The 23,965-nt window shown below is 42.4% G+C and overlaps 1 protein-coding gene across 1 annotated transcript in view; it reads right to left on the reverse strand.

Moving 5' to 3' along the window:
* Positions 1–23,054, reverse strand: part of LOC107033620 (uncharacterized) — a 38,130-nt gene extending 15,076 nt beyond the window's left edge. The window contains exons 1-2 of the mRNA XM_072975741.1: positions 21,925–23,054; positions 20,906–21,044 (exon numbers count right to left, since the gene is read on the reverse strand). Of these exons, the coding sequence (XP_072831842.1) occupies positions 20,906–21,044; positions 21,925–21,950 (165 nt within the window). The 5' untranslated portion in view covers positions 21,951–23,054. The remainder of the gene's footprint in view (positions 1–20,905; positions 21,045–21,924) is intronic.
* Between the last annotated feature and the right edge of the window lie 911 nt (positions 23,055–23,965).

Below are 23,965 nucleotides of genomic sequence, written 5' to 3' on the forward strand. Positions count from 1 at the left end.
CTTGGACAAACCCCTATGAAATGTCTCCAAAAATACACCCAACACGTATGGGGAAAAAGCAATGAAGGTATGTGTTAAAATACAGAGATGCAGAGCTGTATCTCTACATTTATAGACTGGACATGAGTGAGAAAGCAGACCAGCTCTTACAATAATGTCAAAATTACTATTCCAGCAAAAATTAATGATTTATTTTAGCCCAACAATCTAAAAACCATGGAAGTTTTCTTCAATATTCACTTTGGTTCTGAACCAGAGCATGTAATGTCAGACTTCTGAAATAAATAAGGATTTGTATAATAGAATTAAAATCATGTTATACAAGATTACTCAAAGAATGAAATTACATAAAAAGAGAATTCAAAATAATCAGTACAAAAATTCACATGCATATTTCACAGTACTGCACCTACGTCCATCAACAGCCACTATGAAAATTAATTTGTATTTCTGGAATGTACAGTCACCAAAACAAAAGGCAAATACATAGCTTTGTAAAAACTAGGTTTGTAAGTATTACAGGAGGGAATAAATGCGCAATGTAATTTGTACTAATCTAGACACCAAGCTTCAGTCTTGTGCAAATAAAACCTCTCTAGAAAGCAACCTCTGAAATCGGTAATATTGTCATTGTCAGCTGCTCTCATAGTTGAGGTCAGTAAAATGTGTGCTGGTGGAAAACATGCACTGTCTTTGAGTAGCCGCTATCTGAGAGAGCAGTGGGTCTCAGCACAAAGGAGAGACATGTAGATCAAAGGCACAAAAACATAAACACCATCTAGTCGCTAACTGGTGAACATCCTCCGTCGTGGGCATGCTTGTTACACACGGCACTGTCTGAGCACTGACATCAGTAGCTGCCTCCTACCTAGAGTCTACCCACCAGGGCCGATGGACTCAGGTTCTGTCAGCGACCATGAGCGACGGTGGAGAAGAACAAGTTAGTTTATCCAAATGCTCACAAAGATGTGGTAGGGAAAGAGGGCTAACTAACCTGAGAGCTCAGCCTCATTCCCTGAGGGAAAAAATCCCAACAAAGATGACCTAGAAACGCCCTCCTTAGCAGGCTTATAAGACACAGAACAGACTCTTCTTTGGATGGAGTGTTCACGTGGTGTGATTCTGCCTCAGTGCAAAGATTGTTCCTGACACACATTTTTCCAGGTCCGTGAGAATCCGGTGCACGCCCATCAGAACAAACCCACTTAAATCCATGAGGTGTTCTCAGTCTTTCTTTTCTCGGGTGTGGAGGTGCTTTTTCCTGATAGAGTGAAAATTTCACAGCATGTATCTGAATATTCTTTATATTTGGACAATTCTAAGGACATGAAGGACCCTTTCAATGCTTTGGGAAAATCAACATTTTCTTCACAAGGACACGTTGCTAAAAAAAAAAAAAAAAAAGAACTTGGTCCACCCTCCTGGTCATGTCCCTCCTAAGCATTTCCTCATTATAAACATCACAGCAGGTTGCAGCCACTGATTTTCACATCAGCTGGGCTCTCAGGGCTCCCATCAGCCTAGCTGGACACAGAGTCCCTGGGGGCAGTCTCCAAGATGAGAAGGAAAGGGGTAACTAAGAATTTGCTAGAAGTCCAATAAAAATAAAAGCAAAAATAAACAAATGGTACCTAATTAAACTTGGAAGCTTTTACACAGCAACGGAAACCATAAGCAAAACAAAAAGACAACCCACGGAATGGGAGAAAATTTTTGCAAAAGATGAGACGGACAAGGGCTTAATTGTCAGAATACATAAACAGCTCATACAACTAAGTAAGAAAAAAACAACTCAATCCAAAAATGGACAAAAGACCTAAACAAGCAATTCTCCAGTGAAGACATACAAATGGCTAACAGGTACATGAAAAAATGCTCAATACCACTAATTATCAGAGAAATGCAAATCAAAACTACAATGAGGTATCACCTCACACCAGTCAGAATGGCCGTCATTCAAAAATCCAAAAATGACAAATGCTGGAGGGGCTGTGGAGAAAAGGGAACCCTCCTACACTGCTGCTGGGAATGCAGTTTGGTGCAGCCACTGTGGAAAACAGGATGGAGATTCCTCAAAAGACTAGGAACAGACTTACCATATGACCCAGGAATCCTGCTCCTGGGCATATATCCAGAAGGAACCCTACTTCAAAATGACACCTGCACCCCAATGTTCATAGCAGCACTATTTACAATAGCCAAGACATGGAAACAGCCTAAATGTCCATCAACAGATGACTGGATAAAGAAGAGGTGGTATATTTATACAATGGAATACTATTCAGCCACAAAAACCGACAACATAACACCATTTGCAGCAACATGGATGTTCCTGGAGAATGTCATTCTAAGTGAAGTAAGCCAGAAAGAGAAAGAAAAATACCATGAGATCGCTCGTATGTGGAATCTAAAACAAAACAAAACAAAACAAAAACAAAGCATAAATACAAAACAGAAACAGACTCACAGACATAGAATACAAACTTGTGGTTGCCAAGGGGGTGGGGGGTGGGAAGAGATAGACTGGGATTTCAAAATTATAGAATAGATAAACAAGACTACACTGTATAGCACAGGGAAATATGTACAAGATCTTATGATAGCTCACGGAGAAAAAAATGTGACAATGAATATACATGTTCATGTATAACTGAAAAATTGTGCTCTACACTGGAATTTGACACAACATTGTAAAATGATTATAAATCAATAAAAAATGTTAAAAAAAAACGCGGTGGTATATTTATACAGTGGAATACTACTTAGCCATAAAAATGATAAAATAATGCCATTTGCGGCAACAGGGAATGGATGGACCTGGAGACTGTCATTCTAAGTGAAGTAGTCAGAAAGCAAAAGAAAAGCACCATATGATATCACTTATATGTGGAACCAAAAAAAAAAAAAAGACAAACTTATTTAAAAAACAGAAACAGACTTACAGCATAGAAAACAAACTTATGGTTACCAGGGGGGAAGGGAGTGGGAAGGGAAAAACTGGGAGTTTGAGATTCATGGATACTAATCTATATAAAGTAGACAACAACTAGTTTACACTGTACAGCATAGGAAACTGTATTTAATATCGTGTAGTAATTTATGGTAAACAAATGAAAATGAATATACATATGTTCCTATATGACTGGAGCATTCTGTTGTACACCAGAAATGGACACAACATGGTAAACTGACTATAGTTCAATAAAAATACTTTTAAAACTCATAGGGCTATTGAATATTTTTGTTACATTAAAATTTCTGAAAAGAATACACTTCAAGGAAAAAACAAAGTTGCTGTAAGTTAACAAACCAGAAAGCACAGAGCACAGATGACACTTCACTGTTTAACAGACTAGCACCAACCCAATGCTGAGACACCACTGCTCCCAGACATCACCACCAGGAAGGGCGCACGCACAGGACAGCGCACCGCATGGGGACTGGACCTGAACGTGCACAGCTTGAAGCAGGATCCTAACAAGCTTTCGGGAGCCAGTCTCACTATGACTTCTAGTAAATAAAAGTTTCTTGCTTTTTAAAACACTGCTTTACTGAGATAATTCACAGATTCCCCCATTTTAGGCACTTCCTTCTTTGATGCAATAAAGTAACTATTTCAGGTTGCATCCTGTCAACCTGCTGTGTTCGGTCCAAGAGGTCCTGACAGGACTCAGATCTTGAAGACGCTGGTGGCCAGGGCTGCTCCAGGCTGGTCAAGAAACCTGCCCTGAGGGCCTTGGGCTTCACCAACGATGCGTTCCCATCAAGGACGCCATGAGAAAGCAGCTGTTTAACCAGAGTGTGAAAGAGCCCAGGAAAAAGGAGGACACCCCTGGTGCCCGATGTTTACTCACAGTTGTATTTTCATATCCAGTACACCCCAGCACGTGGGGCCAGAATGGCATCCCCATCACCTCCATGTCCTGGTCCTGTCAGGGCCCTGAGGTCCCCAGGCAGGAGGTGGGGAGGGGAGGGGAGGGGAGGGGAGGGGGGAGGGGAGGGGGTGGGATTGGGGAGGGAGTGTGACAGGAAGAGGGGTTGGGCACTTAGGAGGAGAAGGGGGTCACAGAAAGGATGGGGGTCAATCAAGCTCTTGAGGGGAGGAAGGAGGGTTCAGTCAGGTCAGCAGGTCAGGAAAACAAGCGGAAGGTCAAGCGGACTCTCAGGAGCAGCTGGAGGGAACAAGACGCCTCCCTCCAAGTCTTCTCCTGTCTGAACGCTGCCTTAGCAACACCAGTGCTTTATGCCCTCACTCAACCAATCACCTGTCTTCGCCCCTGGCACCTCACAGTGGACATTCTGGGTGACCTCACTTTTAGGATGCACCCCACCTGATTCCCCACCACCAACTGCCATCCAACCCTGGGTCTTCTCTGCAAACTCTCCTGACCTTATGCTTCCTGGTCCTGCCCAACCCATGTCCCCTGCCCTCTACTTCTGGGGTGCTCCCTCCTCCTTTTCCAAGCTCCCAGGATTTCCCTTGGGCAGTGGCTGAAAAACATGTGAGGTAAAGAATGACAGAACCAAGAGGAATCAAATATACAGGCAGGGTGGGAGGTCCTCACACCCCTTTGCTCAGCACTGCACACAAAAGGCAGAGAGAACGTCCACAAGACGGAGATCTTAACAGCACACCATCTTAATCACATCGCCACACCCATGTGGCTGTCCTTATCTATAGTACACCTGTAGGTGACACATTAATTTTAAATACATGTTACATGCATAAAGATAACCCCTATGATTTTTGCCAAAAATATATATAACTATAAAAAATAATTATGTCATACCCCCTACACTGTACTTGGGTGATTTGTGTACACCCAGGTCCAAGGAGGCAGAAACTACCCAGGTGGGACAGAAGCAAAGTTGTGCTGTGGGGCAGTACTGGCAGTGAGGGGGCCTGAGAAACCCTTCTGGGGCGGTGGGAAGACTTGGTGTCTAGATAGGGGTGGTTGTGTTCACTCAATCAAGAAATACTGAGCACATGGGGCCTGCCAGTCTCAAGGGTCAGAGAGGTCCTCATCTCTGTCCCCGTGAAGTGGCCAACTGCTGACAGGAAGGGATGAGGTGCCAGAGTCCAGTGAGAGGGCCCCAGCCCTGCCAGCTGCCCCCAGGAGCCCCAATTCCAGGCAAACTCTGAGAGGACTGAGGGCAGCAGCTCCCTCCTAAGTCTCAGGAGCTCCCACAGTCTGCCCAGTGCTCTTAGTGAGAAACGGGCAGAGGGCAGTCAGTGGTTTGGGACGCTCTGCCATTGACAAAGAGGAGTTGGGTGAAAATACCTGGCTCCTTACATATCCCTCAATCCAATCCCAGGAGCCCCTCAAGCCCGCAGGGCCCTCCCTCCTTCCAGCTGGGGCAGGTGGCCAGCCCTGCAGCAGCTCTAGGGTACAGGCTGGGCCACCAACTGGCTGTGCTGCCCAGGAAGAGGGGGGACAGCAGTGCAGCAGTACCAGCAGGAGCGGCCTCTGTAAGCAGGCTCCTCCACTGTGAGCAGGGCAGGGGCCACAACTTGCCAGTGAGGGTGGGGGGCGCTCAGAGAGGTAGGGCCCTGTGGCCCTGGACAGGGCTGGACCAGAGCCCAGGGCCTGAGGGCCTGGGGGCAGAGAGAGAGACAGGCAGGGAGAGAGACAGTGTGTGAGTGACTGAGAGAGATGGGGGTCAAGTCCTTGAGAGTGGCAGATGGTGACAGGGGGAAACAGGGTAGGGAAAGCAGATACAAGACAAGGCAAGAAGGAAAGAGGGAGCCAGCCCAGGGTGCATGGTGGGGGAATGAAGGGCCAGGGTGGCCTGACTCTGGGAACGGGCCCAGAGTGGAGGGGGCAGAAAAGGCAGGAATCCTGGCATCACAGTCCCTCCCACGCTAAGGCACTCACCTCCCTGGAGCTGAGCTCCCCAGGGGTCACCATCCTTGCAAAGACTGGTACCTCCCATTTTCCTTGGGACTGCTGGTTCCAGCCTCTGTGTCTGTCCCTGTCGGGGCTGACTTCCAGGAGAATGGGTTGCCCTTGGGGAGGAAACTCCAGAGCCTGCCCTGTGTGGAGCTGACCCTGACTCCTCACAGACCCAGAGGGGCTGTGTTGTTCCAACCACACTGCTGGGCCTTCCTGGTCCCACAGCCGGGCTTCAGGATACCCTGGCCTGAAGGGACTGAGTCCCATCCAGGGTGAGCAGGCTTCAGGGATCCTGGGTCTCCTACTGTCAACCAGAATTCCTTCCAACCCTCAGGAGTCGGGACCTCCTATAAGTTACCAATTAACATCAGGTCAAAAGTACTGAGATCTCATATTAAGCAATAAAATGTGCCAATTGACCAAATTCAAAGTGCAGTGTTCCAATTACACAACATTCTCACTAACCCATTTTATGGATGAGAAGACAGAGGGGATGTGAATCACCTAAGGGTCTCAGGGCTGGCAAGTGCTATAACTTTACCTTGAACCAAGGTCTACCTTGGAAAGGGATTCCACCTGGAGCCTGTCGTGACCCGCTCCCTGAGGTTCTGAGGAAGACCGCTGGCTTTTCCTTGGGAAATTCCTCTTGCAATGACATTAAGTCATGCATCAGTCAGAACAAACGGTGAGGATGTGTTCACGAGGGATCCTGTCTCTTAACGGCAAGTCAACTTTCTCTTAGGAAATGGGTCTTCTATTATCATTAGTTCGGACACCAAGGTAAATAAAGAGTAAAAACAAAATCCATCATAAATATGAGTACTTTTAATTGGAAATATAAATAACTTTATGAACTATAAATGGATGCACTGCATTGGTCCATGACAAACAGGATATTACATACATTCATTACAAAGAAATGCTGTCATGGGTGGGGATGTGGTGACAAGAGCAGGGTCATTTTTAGCAGGGAAGGAGGTCCTACAGCTCTCAGTACAGGGTGGGTAAGTTCACAGTGCTTCTCCCCACGACCAAACTCTCACCATACACACACACACACAGGCAAGTGCACATAGATTCTAAAATGAACATCTATCTTCTTATCAGAAAAAAGAGAAAGATATGTGCTCACACCACCTAACAACAGCACACTGACCACACACACAGGTCCCATAATAACTTAATACTTCAGTTCTGTGAGCCTCAAGTTCCCCTCACTTGTGCTCACTATCATCTAACAGAAAGAAATCATAAACAATACTTCAAGTCTGATTCATCACAGTTCCTCTAGGAACTTGTATTATTGCAAGTGTCAGAAGAATATAAAATTTACAATTTCAGATGGAGTTTTTGGCTCAGTAGTTTTCATGGTTAAAAGCTTCCCCTGACTACACAGAATTATCGGCTCTACTTTTCTCGTTCTGTGCTTTCTATGCCAACTAAGATTTCCCTATACACTTAATTATCTTGGATTTCAGCCAGTGGCCTGATAGTGCATCTCGGAGGTAAAGCTTGATTGTTCTGTAGATCACTACCTATTGATGAGCGTTTTGTTCTTTTAGTATTAAGTAGAACAACTGACTTCCAACCTACAGCTTTTCCTGTAGCTGGAGAAACACTAATAAAGCTTACAATGACGTCACTCACCAACACACGACCAGACTCACAGCCTGTCCTGACCACACTCTGACCTCCTCTGGTCAGTGTCCAGGAAAACCAGGCCCACACACGTGCGGGTGTGACTCTATAGGGCCAGCACGCCCACCTTCTCCATTTACTTACTCTCAGTTGTCACTACTTTCCTATTATTTGACCTAGAAGTTGCCCTCCTCCTACCCCTACCCTGAGCCTCTCAAAAGAGTAACCTAAAAACTAAACTCTTCACATGGCACAAACTGTAATCTCATTACTAGTAGCCATAAGGTCAGCCTATGAATGAATTTAAAAGGATTAGAATGAATGTATGATAGTTAGTTTAAACAAAAACATTTTGACTCATAAAATTATAATTAACTTCATAATTATCAAATGGCATTAGTCTATATTACTATCCTCTTTGCATTTACAGTGTCCTATATGGATACTAATATATAAATCACACTTAACATCCCCATTACTATCCTTAGATGGCACAACATCATCATTTTTCATTACAGCCGCTGTCACCATGCTCAGCACCCATTCTACATGAGCTGGCATAACACCTGCTATCAGTGCTCCCCGCCTGTGCAGCTGCACCGGGACCATCACTAACAGCTGTGGGATCCAGCGCCTGCGGTACTGATTATGTACAAAATGTTAACCTTCTTCAAGGCTAAAATTCATTATTCCAAACATTACAGTAATACAATTAACATGATTATCAAAAATTAAATCCTCTGAATTAACACTAAACCTTATGGCCTATTAACCAGCCTTATCAGCTCATTCTTCCTGAATCAACTGACACTAGCCTTCACTTTTCACTAGCCTTCCTCTCTGCTAGTGCCTCCACTTGCATCAACATCTCTTCTTCCATCAGCACACACAGCCAGCCGATTTCATCCGTCCCAGGAATCATTAACCCCCAAAACTGTATCATCATAAGTACCCTTACTACAAACATCCTTAGACTTTCACACTTCACAACTGACCACATTCTAGAGTTTAATCAAAACAACATAAGTCAAAACCCTAATCATTTACTACCCACTGAGAAAATCAGACAAGATGATTAAATTCAGGACTCTGTTTCTTACTGTATGTATTCCTTGGGTCACTTCCACTTGTCACTGCACTAATTTTTACCCAGAATCTTGTAGGTTCCTTACACTTTAAATAATTCAACGCTAAACTCAGGCAGCATCCATTGCCTAATCTGGTGTTTCCCCATGACTGACACGTGGAAGAGCATTTATGGTAAATATGTCCCTTTAGGACCTGCTCCTTTGGTTCCCAAGGGCATAACTGGAGTTTGCATTCCTGGACCCAGAGCACCTGCAGTCATGCTGCTCACACTAGGCAGCTGGGGCACATCACTCATTATAATATTCAATCCCTTGGAAAACCACATGGCATATCCTGGCCTTATACCATCTTTATGGGGAATGATCATAACGAGCCCCATCTGTGCCAGACAGATGTACAGCCGCTCCCCGCAGGGCTCCCCACCAGCCAACACACCAGGAGCTGTGGGCATCTGTGCTCAGACAGCATGACGTCACAGCGGTGCTCCAGCCCTGACAACCACCCATGCCTTACATCATGGTCTGAACCACGTGTCAGGCACCCAGGCACGGGGTTCAGCACCAGGATGAGGAGTCCCCTCAGCTGGGGTGAAAACCAGCAAGCTTGCTGGGGCGCTCTAAGACGCGGAGCTTCTGCTCTTGAAGAGCCTGTGCAGAGACCCACTGACTCCCCGTCATGGCAGGGACACAGGAGGATGAACACTGCCTGGGGCTCCAGCCGGATGGCAGGGGTGGCTCACGGGGACCCTCAGACTCCCCCAGGCTCCTGCTCCCACCCTCCGTGTTCTGGTGCTGCTTCCCACTCAGGCAGAGGCTTTCACTGCCAGTGAGAGTGCACACCGTGGGAGAAAGTGGCGCTGGCCTGGGTGTGGCCCTGCCTCTGAAAAGGTGGCTGGCAGTCACGGCCAGCTAGAGTGTCCCTGCACACCCTCTGCAGGGAACAGTACTAGCACAGGACAGGGGCTGCCATCACCAGAACTCACTTTCCTGTGGGGGTGGGGCCAGCTTAGTGGTGCGGGCCCCAATCTCCCTGGCCCTGACCCACCCTCTAGCCAAGGTGTGCACACTGCGGAAAAGGTAAAACCAGTACAGAAGGGCTGCTGCAAGCCCTCAGGCCTCAGGTACAACCCAAACCAAAGCAGACACTGCCATCACACCCAGGAGAATCCCACTCCCACAGAGATCCTGCTCCAGCCCCATGGGACCCTGTGCCATGACTTGATAGTGCTGGAACAGTCACTGAGCAGAGGAGAAGCCCCTGTGCTTCAACCTGGAACTGGCTCCAGTCCCTCTGACTCCAGCCCTGCCGCCCCACTGCAGCAGCTGCCAGCACATCCCAGGGGAAGAGGGCAGCTCAGGATCACTTCAGGTCCAGCTCTTCCCAACAAATCCCCTGGGCACAAAAGACTGCACAGGAGTGCTCTCACACAAGGACACCTTTCATTCTGGGGCAGGTAACTGTTTCACCTAATTTCACAGAGATACAGAAAGTTAAAATGAGAAGACACAAGAACACGTTTTAAATGAAAGAATAACAAAATAACCATAATGAAAAGAAATAATTTACCTGACAAAGAGGTCAAAGCAATAGCAACAAGAATGATAACTGAACTGGGAAAAAGAACAGATGAACACAGGGAGAATTTTTAAAAAGAACTAGAAAATATAAAAAAGAACCAATCAGAGGACTGCAGGTCATACAGAAGCTTAGGCAACGCAGATGGCCCATTAGCAATCCGGAAGACAGAATGAAAAACACCCAATCAAAAAAGCAAGAGGAAAAGGCCTGTTACATGAGTTTAAGGTACTTCTGAGACAGCATCAAGCATAGGAACACTCACATTATAGGGGTCCCTGCAGGGAGAGAGAAAAAGGCTGAGAAAACATTGGATAAAATTAAGGCTGAAAACTTCCCTAATCTGAAGAAGGAAACGAATATCCAAGCACAGGAATCAGAGAGTCTCAAACAGGATCAGCTGAGACAGGCCTACATCAAGACATATCATCACTCAAAAAGCAAAATTTAAAGACAATGATAGAATTCTAAAGGCAGCAAGAAAAAAGGAGTGTCACAGAAAGGAAATCCCTCATGAACCTATCAGCAGTTTTTTTTTACTGCACATATTTTTCAAATTTACGTACATGCACTGTTCATTGTCTCTAAAAAGCGCTGGCTTTTTAAACCTAAGTAGTTATTAAAGGAATAAATCCAAACACAAAATAAAAATTCAGAAAGATACATGCATCCCACTATTAACAGCAACACTATTTACAACTGCCAAGACATGAAAGCATCCCAAGTGCACGTCAACAGATGAATGGATAAAGGAGATGCACTGTATGTAGGTAATGGAATACAATTCACCCATAAGACAGAAGGGCATTTTTCCATTTGTGGCCTTTTATTCATTTATTTTTTTAACTTCAAAACCCAGAATTTTAGAGCTGGCATAAACATATCCATTGCATCAAAACCAACAAAATACCTAGAAATAAACTTAACCAAGGAGGTTACCTATATTCTGAAAACTGTAAAACACTGATGAAGGAAACTGAAAATGATACAAAGAAATGGAAAGATATCTTGTGCTCTTGGATTGGAAGCAACATTATCAAAACGGCCATCTACCCAAAGGAATCTACAGATCCAATGCAACCCCTGTCAACACTCATGGCATTTTTCACAGAACTAGAATAAACAATTCAAAAATTTATGTATAACAATAAAAGACCCCTAGCAGCCAAAGCAATCTTGTATGTCTTTTTTTTTTTTTCCTGCTCTCTTCTTTTTTGTTCCTTTCCTGTGGTTTGATGACTAGAGAAGTTCCTTTAACATTTGTTGTAAAGCTGGTTTGGAGGTGCTGAATTCTTTTAGCTTTTGTCTATCTGTGAAGCTTTTGATTTCTGCATCAAGTCTGAACATGAGCCTTTCCGGATAGAGTATTCTTCACTGTAAATTTTTCTCTTTTATCACTTTAAGTATGTTGTGCCACTCCCTTCTGGTCTGCAGACTTTCTGCTGAGAAATCAGCTGATAACCTTATGTGAGTTCCCTTGTGTGTTGTTCTGTTGCTTTTCTCTTGCTGATTTTAACATTTTCTCATTTTTAATTTTTGTCAATTTGATGACTATGTGCCTTGGTGTGTTCCCCTCTGTATTGATCCAGGACTTGGGTGACTGTTTCCTTTTCCAAGCTGGGGAAGTTTTTGGTTATTATTTCACCAAAATTTTTCTCAGGTCCTTTCTCTCTCTCTTCTCTTTCAGGGACCCCTATAATGTGAGTATCAGTGTGCTCCATGTTGTCCCAGAGTTCTCTTAAACTGTCTTCATTCCTTTTCATTTTTTTCTGTTCTGCAGTAGTGATTTCCATTAATCTGTCTTCTAGCTCACTAATCAGTTCTGCTTCATTTAGTCTATTCTTGGTTCCTTCTAGTGTGTTAGACCATTAAAATCATTTCAGTGATTTTATTCTTCAACTGTTTGGGTATTCTTTATATTTTCCAACTTTTTCCTAAAAAATTTTGCTCTGTGCATCTGTACTCCTCTTCCGTTCTCTAAACATCTTCACCATCATCACTTTAAAACTTTCTCAGATAAATTGCCTGTCTCCTTATCACTCATTTCTTCTTCCGGAATTTTATCTTGTGCCTTGGCCTGGGAGATACTGTCTGCTGCCTCATTCTGTCTTTCTATTTGTGTTTTTAGGTAGGTTACTTACATTTCTTGACCTTGAAGAAGCAGCGCTCTGTGTGAGATGTCCTATGTGTCTCAGCAGTACACTCCTCTCTTGTCACCCAAGGGCCAAGGTCCAGCCAGTTTCAGTGTGGAATCTGGCTTGTGTGTGGGCTCCTTCCACAGGTTTTGGGATTGCTGTTTTCTTCTTTCTAGTATCTGCTCCCTGGTGGATGAGGCTGGACTAGAGGCTTGTGCAGGTTTTCTGGCTGGAGGAGCCAGTGCCTGCCCACTGCTGGGTGATGCTCGGTCCTGGACTTCTGGTGGGTAGGGCTGTGTCTAGAGGCCTTTGTGGCTCAGGAAGTCTGCTGATGGGTGGGGCTGGTCTTGGTTCTAATGATCCAATCAAGATGTCAGCCTCCAGGAAAGCTCATGTAGATGAACACTCCCAGAATGTCTTCTACCAGCTTTTATGTCCCCTGGGTGAGCCACAGGTGTCCTCCATGTCCCCAGGAGACCTTCCAAAGCCAACAGGCAGGTCTGGCCCAGGTTCCTATGGAATCACTACCTCTGCCCTTGAACCTGACACACATGAGATTGTGCGTATGCTTCCCAAGAGAATGAAGTCTGTTTCCCCCAGTCCCATGGAGCTCCTAGAGCTAAGCCCCATTGGCCTTCAAAACCAGATGTCCTGGGGTCTCCTCCTCCTCCCAACGTGGGAATCCTGGGCTGCAGAACCTGACGTGGGGTTTAGAACTCTCAGTCCAGTGGAAGGTCTCTGTGATTTATTCTTCAGCTTCTGGTTCACCCACCCTGAAGTGTATGGGGCCTGATTATATCATGAGAATGCCTCTCGTACCGTCCTGCTGTGGTTCCCTTCTTATGTTTCCAGTTGAAGATCTTTTTTGCTAGGTTCCAGTCTTTTATTTGATGCTTGTTTAGCAGTCAATTGTGGTTTCACTGCGGTTGCGAGGAGAGGTCATGGAGGCCTATCAGCTGTTTTTCAACAGTCATTGCAGGTCAGAAGGAACAGTCATGATATATTTAAATTACTTAAAGGGAAAAACCTAGAACCTAGGCTACCTACTCAGCAAAGACTAATCACAATTGAAAGACAGTTAAAGAGCTTCTCAGATGAGCAAAAACTTAGAGTTCATCAATCCTAAACTGACCTTACAAGATGTATTAAAGGGTTTTCTTTATGTGAAACAGAGTAAGAAATAAGAACTTGTGTGAAGGGGAAAATCCCACTTCAAGGGCAAAAATGGAGCAATGGCTGTGAATTAACCACTTAAATAAGCTATTACAAAAGACTAAAAGACAAAAATTGTAAAAGCAACTATAATTACAGTAAACACTTATATGAGGCATATGAAGATGTAAAAAATGAAATCAAAAACAAAGAAAAAGGGTGGGAGAGTAAAACAGTAGATCATTTAGAATTTATATGACCTTAAATGACAATCACTTTAAGACAATCAGATATTGTAATGGAGCAAAGTATATGAACTTCATGGTAACCATAAATCAAAAACCTACATTAGATGCATAAAAACAAACTACAGAAACACAAATATAACAACAAAGAAAATCAACTAACCATAAGAGAAGAGTATGAAAGAAGAAAGAGAACTACAAAACACTTGGCAAGGCAGAAGGATAGATGATTAACATACACAAATAAGCTTGCACTTCTTGACACTAAGAATGAAATGGTAGGAAAATAAAGTAAAAAAAAAATCACATCCAAAACAATAAAATACTTAGGAAAAAATCTGGCCAAGCAGGTGAGACTATACATGAAGAACTACAAAACATTGATTAAAGAAATGAAAGATGACTTAAAGAAATGGAAAGATATCCTATATTCTTGGATTGGAAAAATTAATATTGTTAAAATGGCCATGCTGTCCAAGGCAATCTACAGATTTAATGCAATTTCTATCAAGTTACCAAGGACATTTTTCACAGAACTACAGCAAATAATCCTAAAATTTATATGGAATCATAAAAGATGAAGACTTGCCAAAACATTATTGAAGAAAAAGAATAAAGCTAGAGGAATGACCCTCCAAACTTCAGACAATACGGCAGAGCTACAGTAATCAAAACAGTGTGGTGCTGGCATAAAAACAGACATATGGATCAATGGAACAGAATAGAGAGCCCAGAAATAAACACACAGACCTACAGTTCATCTTTGGCAAAGGAGGGAAGATATACAGTGGAGAAAAGACAGTCTCTTCAGCAAGTGGTGTTGGGAAAACTGGACAGTAGCATGTAACTGAATGAAGTTAGGACACTTCCTCACACCATACATAAAAATAAACTCAAAATGGCTTAAAGATTGAAATATAAGACATAGCACCATAAAACTCCTAGAACAGAAAATAGGCAAAACATTCTCTGACATAAATTACAGCAATGTGTTCTTAGGTCAGTCTCCCAAGGCAAGAAATAAAAGTACAAATAAACAAATGGGACCTAATCAAACTTCTAAGTTTTTGCACAGCAAAGCAAACCATAAAGAAAATGAAAAGACAAACTATGACACTGAAGAAAACATTTGCAATCAATGTGACCAAAAAGGGCTTAACTTCCAAAATATACAAACAGCACATAAAACTCAGTAACAACAACAAAACAGATGACTCAAACCCCAAAACAGGCTTAAGACCTAGTCATTTCTCCAAAGAAAACTACTAATGGTCAACAGGCACATGAAAAGATGAACATTGCTAATTATTAGAGAAATTCACATCAAAACTACAATGGGATATCACCTCACACCAGTCAGAATGGCCACCATTAAAATGTCTACAAATAATAAATGCTGGAGACATTGGGCAAAGGGAACTCTCCTACACTGCTGGTGGTACTGCAAATTAGTACAACTACCATGAAAAACAGTATGGAGGTTCCTTAAAAAACTAAAAGTAGAGCTACCATGTGACCCAACAATTCCATTCTTGGGCTTATCCAGAGAAAGCACTCAATTAGAAAGATACATGCATCCCAATGTTCAAGCAGCATTATTTACAGTGGCCAAGACTGGGAAGCAACCTACATGTCCCTTGTCAGACAAATGGATAAAGAAGAAGTGTTTTATATATACATATATTTTAGACACACGCACACTAGACTACTCAGCCATAAAAAAAAGAATGAAATGATACTATTTGCAGCAACGTGTATGGACCTAGAGATTACACTAAGTAAGTTGGTTACAGAAAAATAAATACCAAGTGATGTTTATATGTGGAATTTAAAACATGCCACAAGTGAACTTATTTACAAAACAGAACAGACTCAGAGACATAAAAAACAAACTTATGATTACCAAGTGGAAAGCAAGAAGGAAGATACATTAGATGTTTGGGATAAGCAGATACAAAAAACAACAGATACAAACTACTACATATGAAACAAATAAAAAACAAAGTCTTCCTGTATAGCACAGGAAAACCTTTTCAATATCCTGTAATAAACCACAATGAAAAAGAATACGAAAAGGAATATATATATATATATTATACATACAACTAAAGGACTATGCTGTACATATTCAAACAAAGTATTATTATATGAATTAACTCATTATGTAAACATAACAATAATAGTAGACTATACTGGAAAATATAATACTGGTCAAGGTTCAAAAATAACTGTAAATTATCCCATTAGCAGAAAAGCAATGATAAAATAATTAAGTAGGATAAATGTAAAAAGGTATTTAATAAACTTCATCAACCAGTCATGAAAATAACTTAGCAAAACTGTAAAAGAAAGCAACTTCCATGACAAAGTGAAGATAATCAAAACAGTCTGGTGTTGGCTTGGAAACAGACACGTGTATCAATGGAACAGAATAAAGCTCATCAATAAACCAGTGCATATGTCATCAATAATTTACAACAAGGGAGTCAAAAATATACAATGGGGAAAGGACAGTTTCTTCACTAAGTGGTGTGGGGAAACCTGTATAGCTACGTGCAAAAGAATGAAAATGGACCCCTATCTTATTACCATACCCAAAATTCAACTCCAAATGCATGAAGGACTTGAATGTAAGACCTGAAACCATAAAACTACTATAAGAAATCATAGGCAGTAAGCTCCCTGACAGCAATCTTGGTGATGAGCTTTTGGATTTGACACCAAAAGCAAAGGAAACAAAAATAAAGATAAGCAAGTGGGATTATATCAAACTAAAAACTTCTGCACAGCAAAGGAAATTAACAAAAACACAAGAAAGTGCCTTACTAAGTGGGAGAAAAGAACTGCTAATATTATATCCGAAAAGGAGCTAATATACAAAATATATTAAAAAGCTCCTACAACTCAGTAACAACAACAAAACAAAAAACCCCAATCTGTTTAAAACATGAAAAGGATCAACATCACTAGTCATCAGGGAAACAGTAATCAATACCACAACAAGGTATCACCTCCCATGTGTTAGGATTGCTATTATCAAAAAGACAAGACGTAACGAGTGTTGGCAAGACATGGAGAAAAGGGAAACCTGTGACTGTCGGGAATATAAATCAGTGGAGCCACAATATAAAATCACATGGAGGCTTCCCAAAATATTAAACATAGGGCTACAATATGACCCAGCAATTCCATTCTTATTTCTCTGCAAGAAATAAAAACACTAATTTGAAAAGAGATCTGCGTGCCCATCTTCACTGCAGCACTGACTGCAACAATCAAGATACAGAAACAACTGAAGTGTCCATCAGGGGATGAATGGACGAAGAAAATCTGGTATGCGTGTACATATCTGACAACACACTATTAAGTCATCAAAAAGAACGAAATTTTGCTGTTTGCATCAACATGGATTGACCCTGAGGGCATTATGCTAAATGAAATAAATTAGACAGAGAGAAACATGCATGATTTCACTTACAGGTGGGAACTAAGACAAAACCAAAAACAAGCTCACAGATACAGAGAACAGACTGGTGGTTGCCAGGTGTGGGGAGGAGGAGAGGGGCCAATACTGGTGAACGCGGCCAACAGATACAAAATTCCACTTACAAAATAAATAACGTGGGGTCATGACACATACAATGTGGTCACTATAAGTAATAACACCACATAAAATATTTGATATTACTAAGGGGGTAGAATCTTATCACAAGAAAAAAATGTGTAAATATATGTAATGATGGAAGTTAACTAAACTCACTGTGGTAATCACTTCACAATATATATACAAATCAAATTATTATGTTGTTTACCAGAATCTAATATAAAGTTGTATGTCTATTATATCTCAATAAAAACAAACAAACCAAACTGCTATGCAATTTGTAAAAGGATATATTTGGGATAATGTGAACATTAAGCAATAGTAATAGTAGTAGTAGCAGTAGCAGTAGCAGTAGTAGTAGTAGTAGTAGTAATAATAATAATAATAATAACAACAACAACAACAACAACAACAATAATAATGATGATGATGATGATGATGATGATGATGATGATGATGATGATGATGGCAACCCAGGGCACATCCTTTGGTGATCATTGTGCTAAGGGCTTAATTCACATTATCTCACTTGTAAGACAATCAATCGTAAAAAGATCTGTATCATAGGTAACTTTACAAAGAATGAAACTGTGGCTTGGAGAAGTTAAGCAATTTTCCCAAGACAGCAAGAGGCAGAGCCAGGACTCAGACCTGTCTTGGAACCAGAACAAAAGTGCACAGACCTTCATCCTACTAGACTACGTCTTATGACTTAATCACTTGCGATTCCAGCCACTTCAAGTCTCTGAACTTCAATTTTCATTTACGTATAAAACTTAGAATATGAAAACCTGCATTGCTTATCCTGAAAAGCTGTATTGAGAAAGAACGGGGTTAACGATGCTTTGAAAACTGTAATAAGATGAGTAAAAACCAGGAAGACAGGCAGTGGTCACAGCGTGGTGGCAGCACCAGCCCCAGCAGCCTGGTCAGAGCATCAGCATAGGGTAGCTCCACAAAGATAAAAATTGGACACTCCATTGTTCTTAGGCATCTTCCTGCTAAATAAAAGTATCTAAGTGAAACTTAAATGAAGTACAGCACATCCAGAATCGGCTCAGTAATAGAGTTGAGGGTTTGATGTGTGTTTTGTTTTGCTACATAGAAGAGGGATGCTATTATTAACTCTGAGCAACTGTCTAGTTGTGGTTCTGTAACAAAAATATACTTTGGGTCCTATTCTTGCTATTTCCGGAGTGGGTGAGGAAGGTGGGGGTGGCAGGGGGTGGGCTTACTCTACCGCACAGTAACGTATGTCCGCTCTAACACCCCATCCTGATGAGTCAGCACAAGCACTTTAGGATGAGCAACGTGGGAATAAAGAGATGGCATCCTGCACCGGGCATTAAGTTTCATAGAGTCCAGGTGCCCTAGTACAGAAATCACACACTCAGCAGTCCAAGAAAATGCAACCAGCATAGGAGAGGACCATAAAAAGACAGCAAGTTCTTGCCTTTTGTTCAGAAACAAAAGTGACAATTCCATTCTGCTTTACAGAAACCTGAAACTGTGCAGGCAGGTCCTGCGGGGGGCTGCAATTACCCAGGTCACTTCAGCTGTAGTTACTCCTCCCCCTGCAGTAGAAGAACTCTAGTAAAGACTGCCATCTTTATTTTTTTACCAACATAAATTCCATTAACAGTATTGTTCAAGTTCTTTGGGAAGAAATAGACTGAAAACTGGTTTTTTACTAGACAGAAATGCAAAAAGCAAGGTGCAGAGAGGAAGGAAACAGAAAAATGAATCTAACATGATTGAGCATTATGAGTCCAGTAATGTTTAGAATCCAGACAGGAAGAAACACACTCTGAACACCATGAACCAGAAAGAAAACAAAAGGAAAGAAAGCAACTTCCTGAATCTGATTATCTAAGTGAACTGATAATGGAATAGAAAAGAACAAATCTGACTCCACGTTAGATCTGTTCCTTTGTCTTTAACCGTCTGCACTGTTTCTTAGGCTTAGTTTTGCTGGCTCTGCACCTTTTATAAAACAATGCTGCCAATAGCCTGAAATGTACAGGAGAGCCTATTCTCAAGGGTCTGACCTTTAAGGATATTAACATGTTTCCAATCCTATAAAAATAGTAAGTTGTAACATAGAAAATAACATTTGTTTTGTTGGAGGTTTACAGAAACACCATGATCTGACCCAGGTGGACAGCTGAAAGAACACAGGATTCCAAGAACAAAGAATTCCTACACCAAGAAGTTTGCAACAACCAAGAATTCCCCCTCTTCTTAGTATAAAAGGAGCCTGAATTCTGACTTGCAGAAGATGGTTCTCCAGGACATCAGTCTACCATCTTCTGGGTCAGCCAACTATCTGAATAAAGTCACTATTCCTTGCCCCAACACCTTGTCTTCTGATTTATTGGCCTGCTGTGCGGTGAGCAGAATGAGTTTGGACTCATTAACAATAACGATATAATTAATGAGCAAATATTTAAAGAGTTTTCTTTGTAACTGGAACCACATGCCAGCTTTCACCCCTTCTGTTCAATATGTACTGAAGACACTGTCAGGATAATAATGCAGTGACAACAACAATAAAATAGGCATAAAGGTCAAATTTTAAGCAAGAAAACTGTCATTGTATGTGCATGGCATTATTATATGCATGGAAAATCCACCATAATCCAAAGACATTTACAATTAGTAAGTGAATTAAAGCATGGTTATTGGATTAAGGGTCAGTATAAAATCAACCAGATTTTTCTGTCTGTAAGCAAGAAACAAAGTAAAATTAACCTGCAAACAGCAGACCAGGAAATGGGTATCCACAGTAGAAAAGAATCAATAGAAGATTAACTTACACAACATTAAAAAATAACGCTTCAGGCCTCGTTGCGCCTGGTCTGCCCACTCCGCAGGGGCCGTGAGGCCTTCCCAGCCAGGCTGGGTCCAGCCCAGGCTGCAGGACACTCACTATGCACAGGCCGGGCAGGAGCCCAACATCGGCCTCCCTCTGCAGCTGGCACTTGCACAACACTGGCTCTAGTCAGATGTCCAGTGCCTCTGAGCCCAGGGGCTCTGGGTAATACAAATTTTAAAAATAAGTCTTCAAATCAGTATGGGAAAAACACAAAGAACCAACAGGAAAGTGAGCAGACAATATGAAGAAAAACAAGCCCAGGAGGCTGACAGAACTCCTGAAAGGTAACTCTCCTGATGCAGGGCCAGGTGAGAGGACCCCAGCAGGGCCCCAGGACAAGATGCTAGGAGGCAGGACCACCAGGGAGGTGACAGAGCCCCCTGCTGTGGGGGAGGGTCCCAGGCACAGGACTTCCAGTGGGGGCTCCAGGTCTCCTGCCTCAGTCTTGGCCCCCACTGCACTGCCAAGCATAGCCCCAAGTCATCACCCCCAAGCTGGGGAGGCTTCTGACTGGCCAGGTCAGAGTCATACAAAATGTGACTGTCACATGAGAGTCACACAGGACACACTATCATACTGTCATACAAGAGACAAGACTCAACTGTCATCACAGTACTTCCTAAAGAAGAAAGCTTAATTTCACCCTCCACCCAGGCAACACGTTACAAAATGTTCAAATGAATGAGTATCAGACTCACATATATCGACTGGGTCACCAGAAGTAGGAGGAAAAATGATCCTGTGCTGCTGAGCTGGCTCATCAGTGTGATCCCAGGGCATGGACAGGCTGATGGTTGTCTCCCCAAAGACTCACATTCCTCGGTCCACTGCATGGTCCTAAATAAATCAACACAACAGAGTTAGAGGCCTGTCTGCAAGCATGGTGGGCATGGGGGTAGAGGGAGGGGTATAAAAGAACTGTAAGCAGGTCAGAGTAAATGTACCCAGGGGTTTCACCACTCTCTGGGGTGTTTCCCCACTTGTGATAAAATCCCCATCTCCTACCTTTCTCACGTGAACCCATGAACAGTAAAAAGTGTTCCATTCAGTACAAAAACAGACTTATGGACCAATGGAACAGAATAGAGAGCCCAGAAATGAACCCACAAACTTTTGGTCAACTAATCTTCGACAAAGGAGGCAAGAATATACAATGGAATAAAGAGAGTCTCTACAGCAAATGCTGTTGAGAAAACTGGACAGCCACATGTAAAGCAATGAAGCTAGAACACTCCCTTACACCATACACAAAAATAAACTCAAATGGATCAAAGACTTAAACATAAGACAAGATACAATAAACCTCCTAGAAAAAAATATAGGCAAAACCTTATCTGACATACATTTCAAAAATATTCTCCTAGGGCAGTTTACTCAAGCAATAGCAATAAAAGCAAGAATAAACAAATGGGACCTAATTAAACGTACAAGCTTCTGCAAAGCAAAGGAAACCATAAACAAAACAAGACGATAACCTATGGAATGGGAGAAAGTTTTTGCAAAAGATGAAACTGACAAAGACTTGATCTCCAGAATATATAAGCAGCTCAATATGACTTAATAAGAAAAAAGCAAACAACCCAATCCAAAATTGGGCAAAGACCTAAACAAGCAATTCTCCAAGGAAGAAATACAAATGATCAACAGACACATGAAAAAATGCTCAATATCACTAATTATCAGAGAAGTGCAAATCAAAACTACAATGAGATATCACCTCACAGCAGCCAGAATGGCCATCATTCAAAAGTTCACAAATGACAAATGCTGTAGAGGCTGTGGAGAAAAGGGAACCCTCCTACACTGCTGCTGGGAATGCAGTTTGGTGCAGCCACTGTGGAAAACAGGATGGAGATTCCTCAAAAGACTAGGAATACACTTACCATATGACCCAATAATCCCGCTCCTGGGCAAATATCCAGAAGGAATTCTACTTCAAAATGACACCTGCACCCCAATGTTCATAGCAGCATTATTTACAATAGCAAAGACATGGAAACAGCCTAAATGTCCATCAACAGATGACTGGATAAAGAAGATGTGGTATATTTCTACAATGGAATACTATTCATCCATAAAACATGACAACATAATGCTATTTGCAGCAACGTGGATGCTCCTGGAGAATGTCATTCTAAGTGAACTGAGCCAGAAAGAGAAAGAAAAATACCATGAGATCACTCATATGTGGAATCCAAATTAAAAAAAGAACATACATACAAAACAGAAACAGACTCATAGACATAGAATACAAACTTGTGGTTGCCAAAGGGGAGGGGGGTGGGAAGGGACAGACTGGGAGTTTGAAATTTGTAGATACTGACAGGCATATGCAGAATAGATAAACAAGAGTAATTGTATAGCACAGGGAACTATATACAAGATCTTCTGGTAGCTCACAGTGAAAAAGAATGTGACAATGAATATATGTATGTTCATGTGTAACTGAAAAATCGTGCTCTTCACTGGAAATTGACACTGTAAACTGACTGTAACTGAATAAAAAAATGTTTAAAATGGTTATGTGCTGACCTTTCAGGGACAGAGACTAGGTTGGAACCTAAATGTACAGACTGGGAGAGAAAGGGATTTCAACTACTCTGACCACTTCCTGTTGAATGAAATAGAGAGGCCAAGCCTTCCCATTTCAAAAGTGCCCATTTGGTGAGAAGACCCACCACAGGGCAGGAGAAGGGAAGAAAAACCTCCTTAACAAAGGTCCCAGATGAGAAAATGGCCCAGTGACACTCACTCAGCCCAGAGGGCCTTCAGCCTGAATGAGAATGTGGAGAACCCGGGCAGAAGTGGGTGCCAAGCCTCCTCTCACCTGCGCAAGGTGGAGGCAGCTCTCAGCACCCCTCCCTCACCACTCACCTGTCCAGCCTTCCTCACTGAGTCACAAGGGAACTGGGTGGAAAGGATTTCAGGCCCATGTGTTGGTGCCCTGGGCAGGGCTGGGATTCCCCTCTCCATCCAAGTGGAGGGCAATGATGTTCCTGGAATAGGGTGTGTCTGCAATCAGCTGCTCCAAGTGCCCCGTGTGGGTGTTTCCTGGCACCACAATCTGGAAGGGAGGACCTGACAAATTCTGTCTGTCGACAACACAAATGCTTACCGAGTCTTTTATTAGTCAGCATAATAACGTTTATAGTAAAGGGCTGAGTCCAGACACAGCAGAAGCCAACCTCTGCGCTACCTCGTGAGATCTGCCCAGGCCACAGCACTGGATGTAATTTACCCTCATAAATTCCCTCTCCATTAAATGTGAGCTCACACTTGACCCTTAGCAACTTCAACAACCTCCCATTTAGGTTCCTGGGGAAGGTTCTCACACACAACATCCAGGGCTTATGATAGTGACCCCAAAGCATCCCAAATGTTAGAGACATGTACACCTAAGATAACTTCTTGGGGAGAGATTTCTCTATTAAAATAGCTCCTCCAGGCAGTGGGTAAGAGCAGTGTTGTCTGAACATGTCCTGCCACAAACAGGATGCAAATCAACATTCGGACAGGCTCAACTTGTGTTTATCTTTGTTCATGGTCCCTGCTTCTTTTTAAAAAGTCTTGTAAATTTACTTTCCCTCAGGTGTTCTGATATTCTTCCTACTCAAATTAGTAATTTCTGCTCTCTGTGTTATTAATCTACTTAGAAAATGGAATAGTACCAAGGTAGATTGGCAATCTGTTAAGAGCCAATGAAGGCAAACGTTCAGGTAGATTTCTAACAAAGATGTGTGTGTTATAATGAAAGCCCA

This window comes from Vicugna pacos, chromosome 13 (genome assembly GCF_048564905.1).
Source record: "Vicugna pacos chromosome 13, VicPac4, whole genome shotgun sequence".
NCBI lineage: Eukaryota > Metazoa > Chordata > Mammalia > Artiodactyla > Camelidae > Vicugna > Vicugna pacos.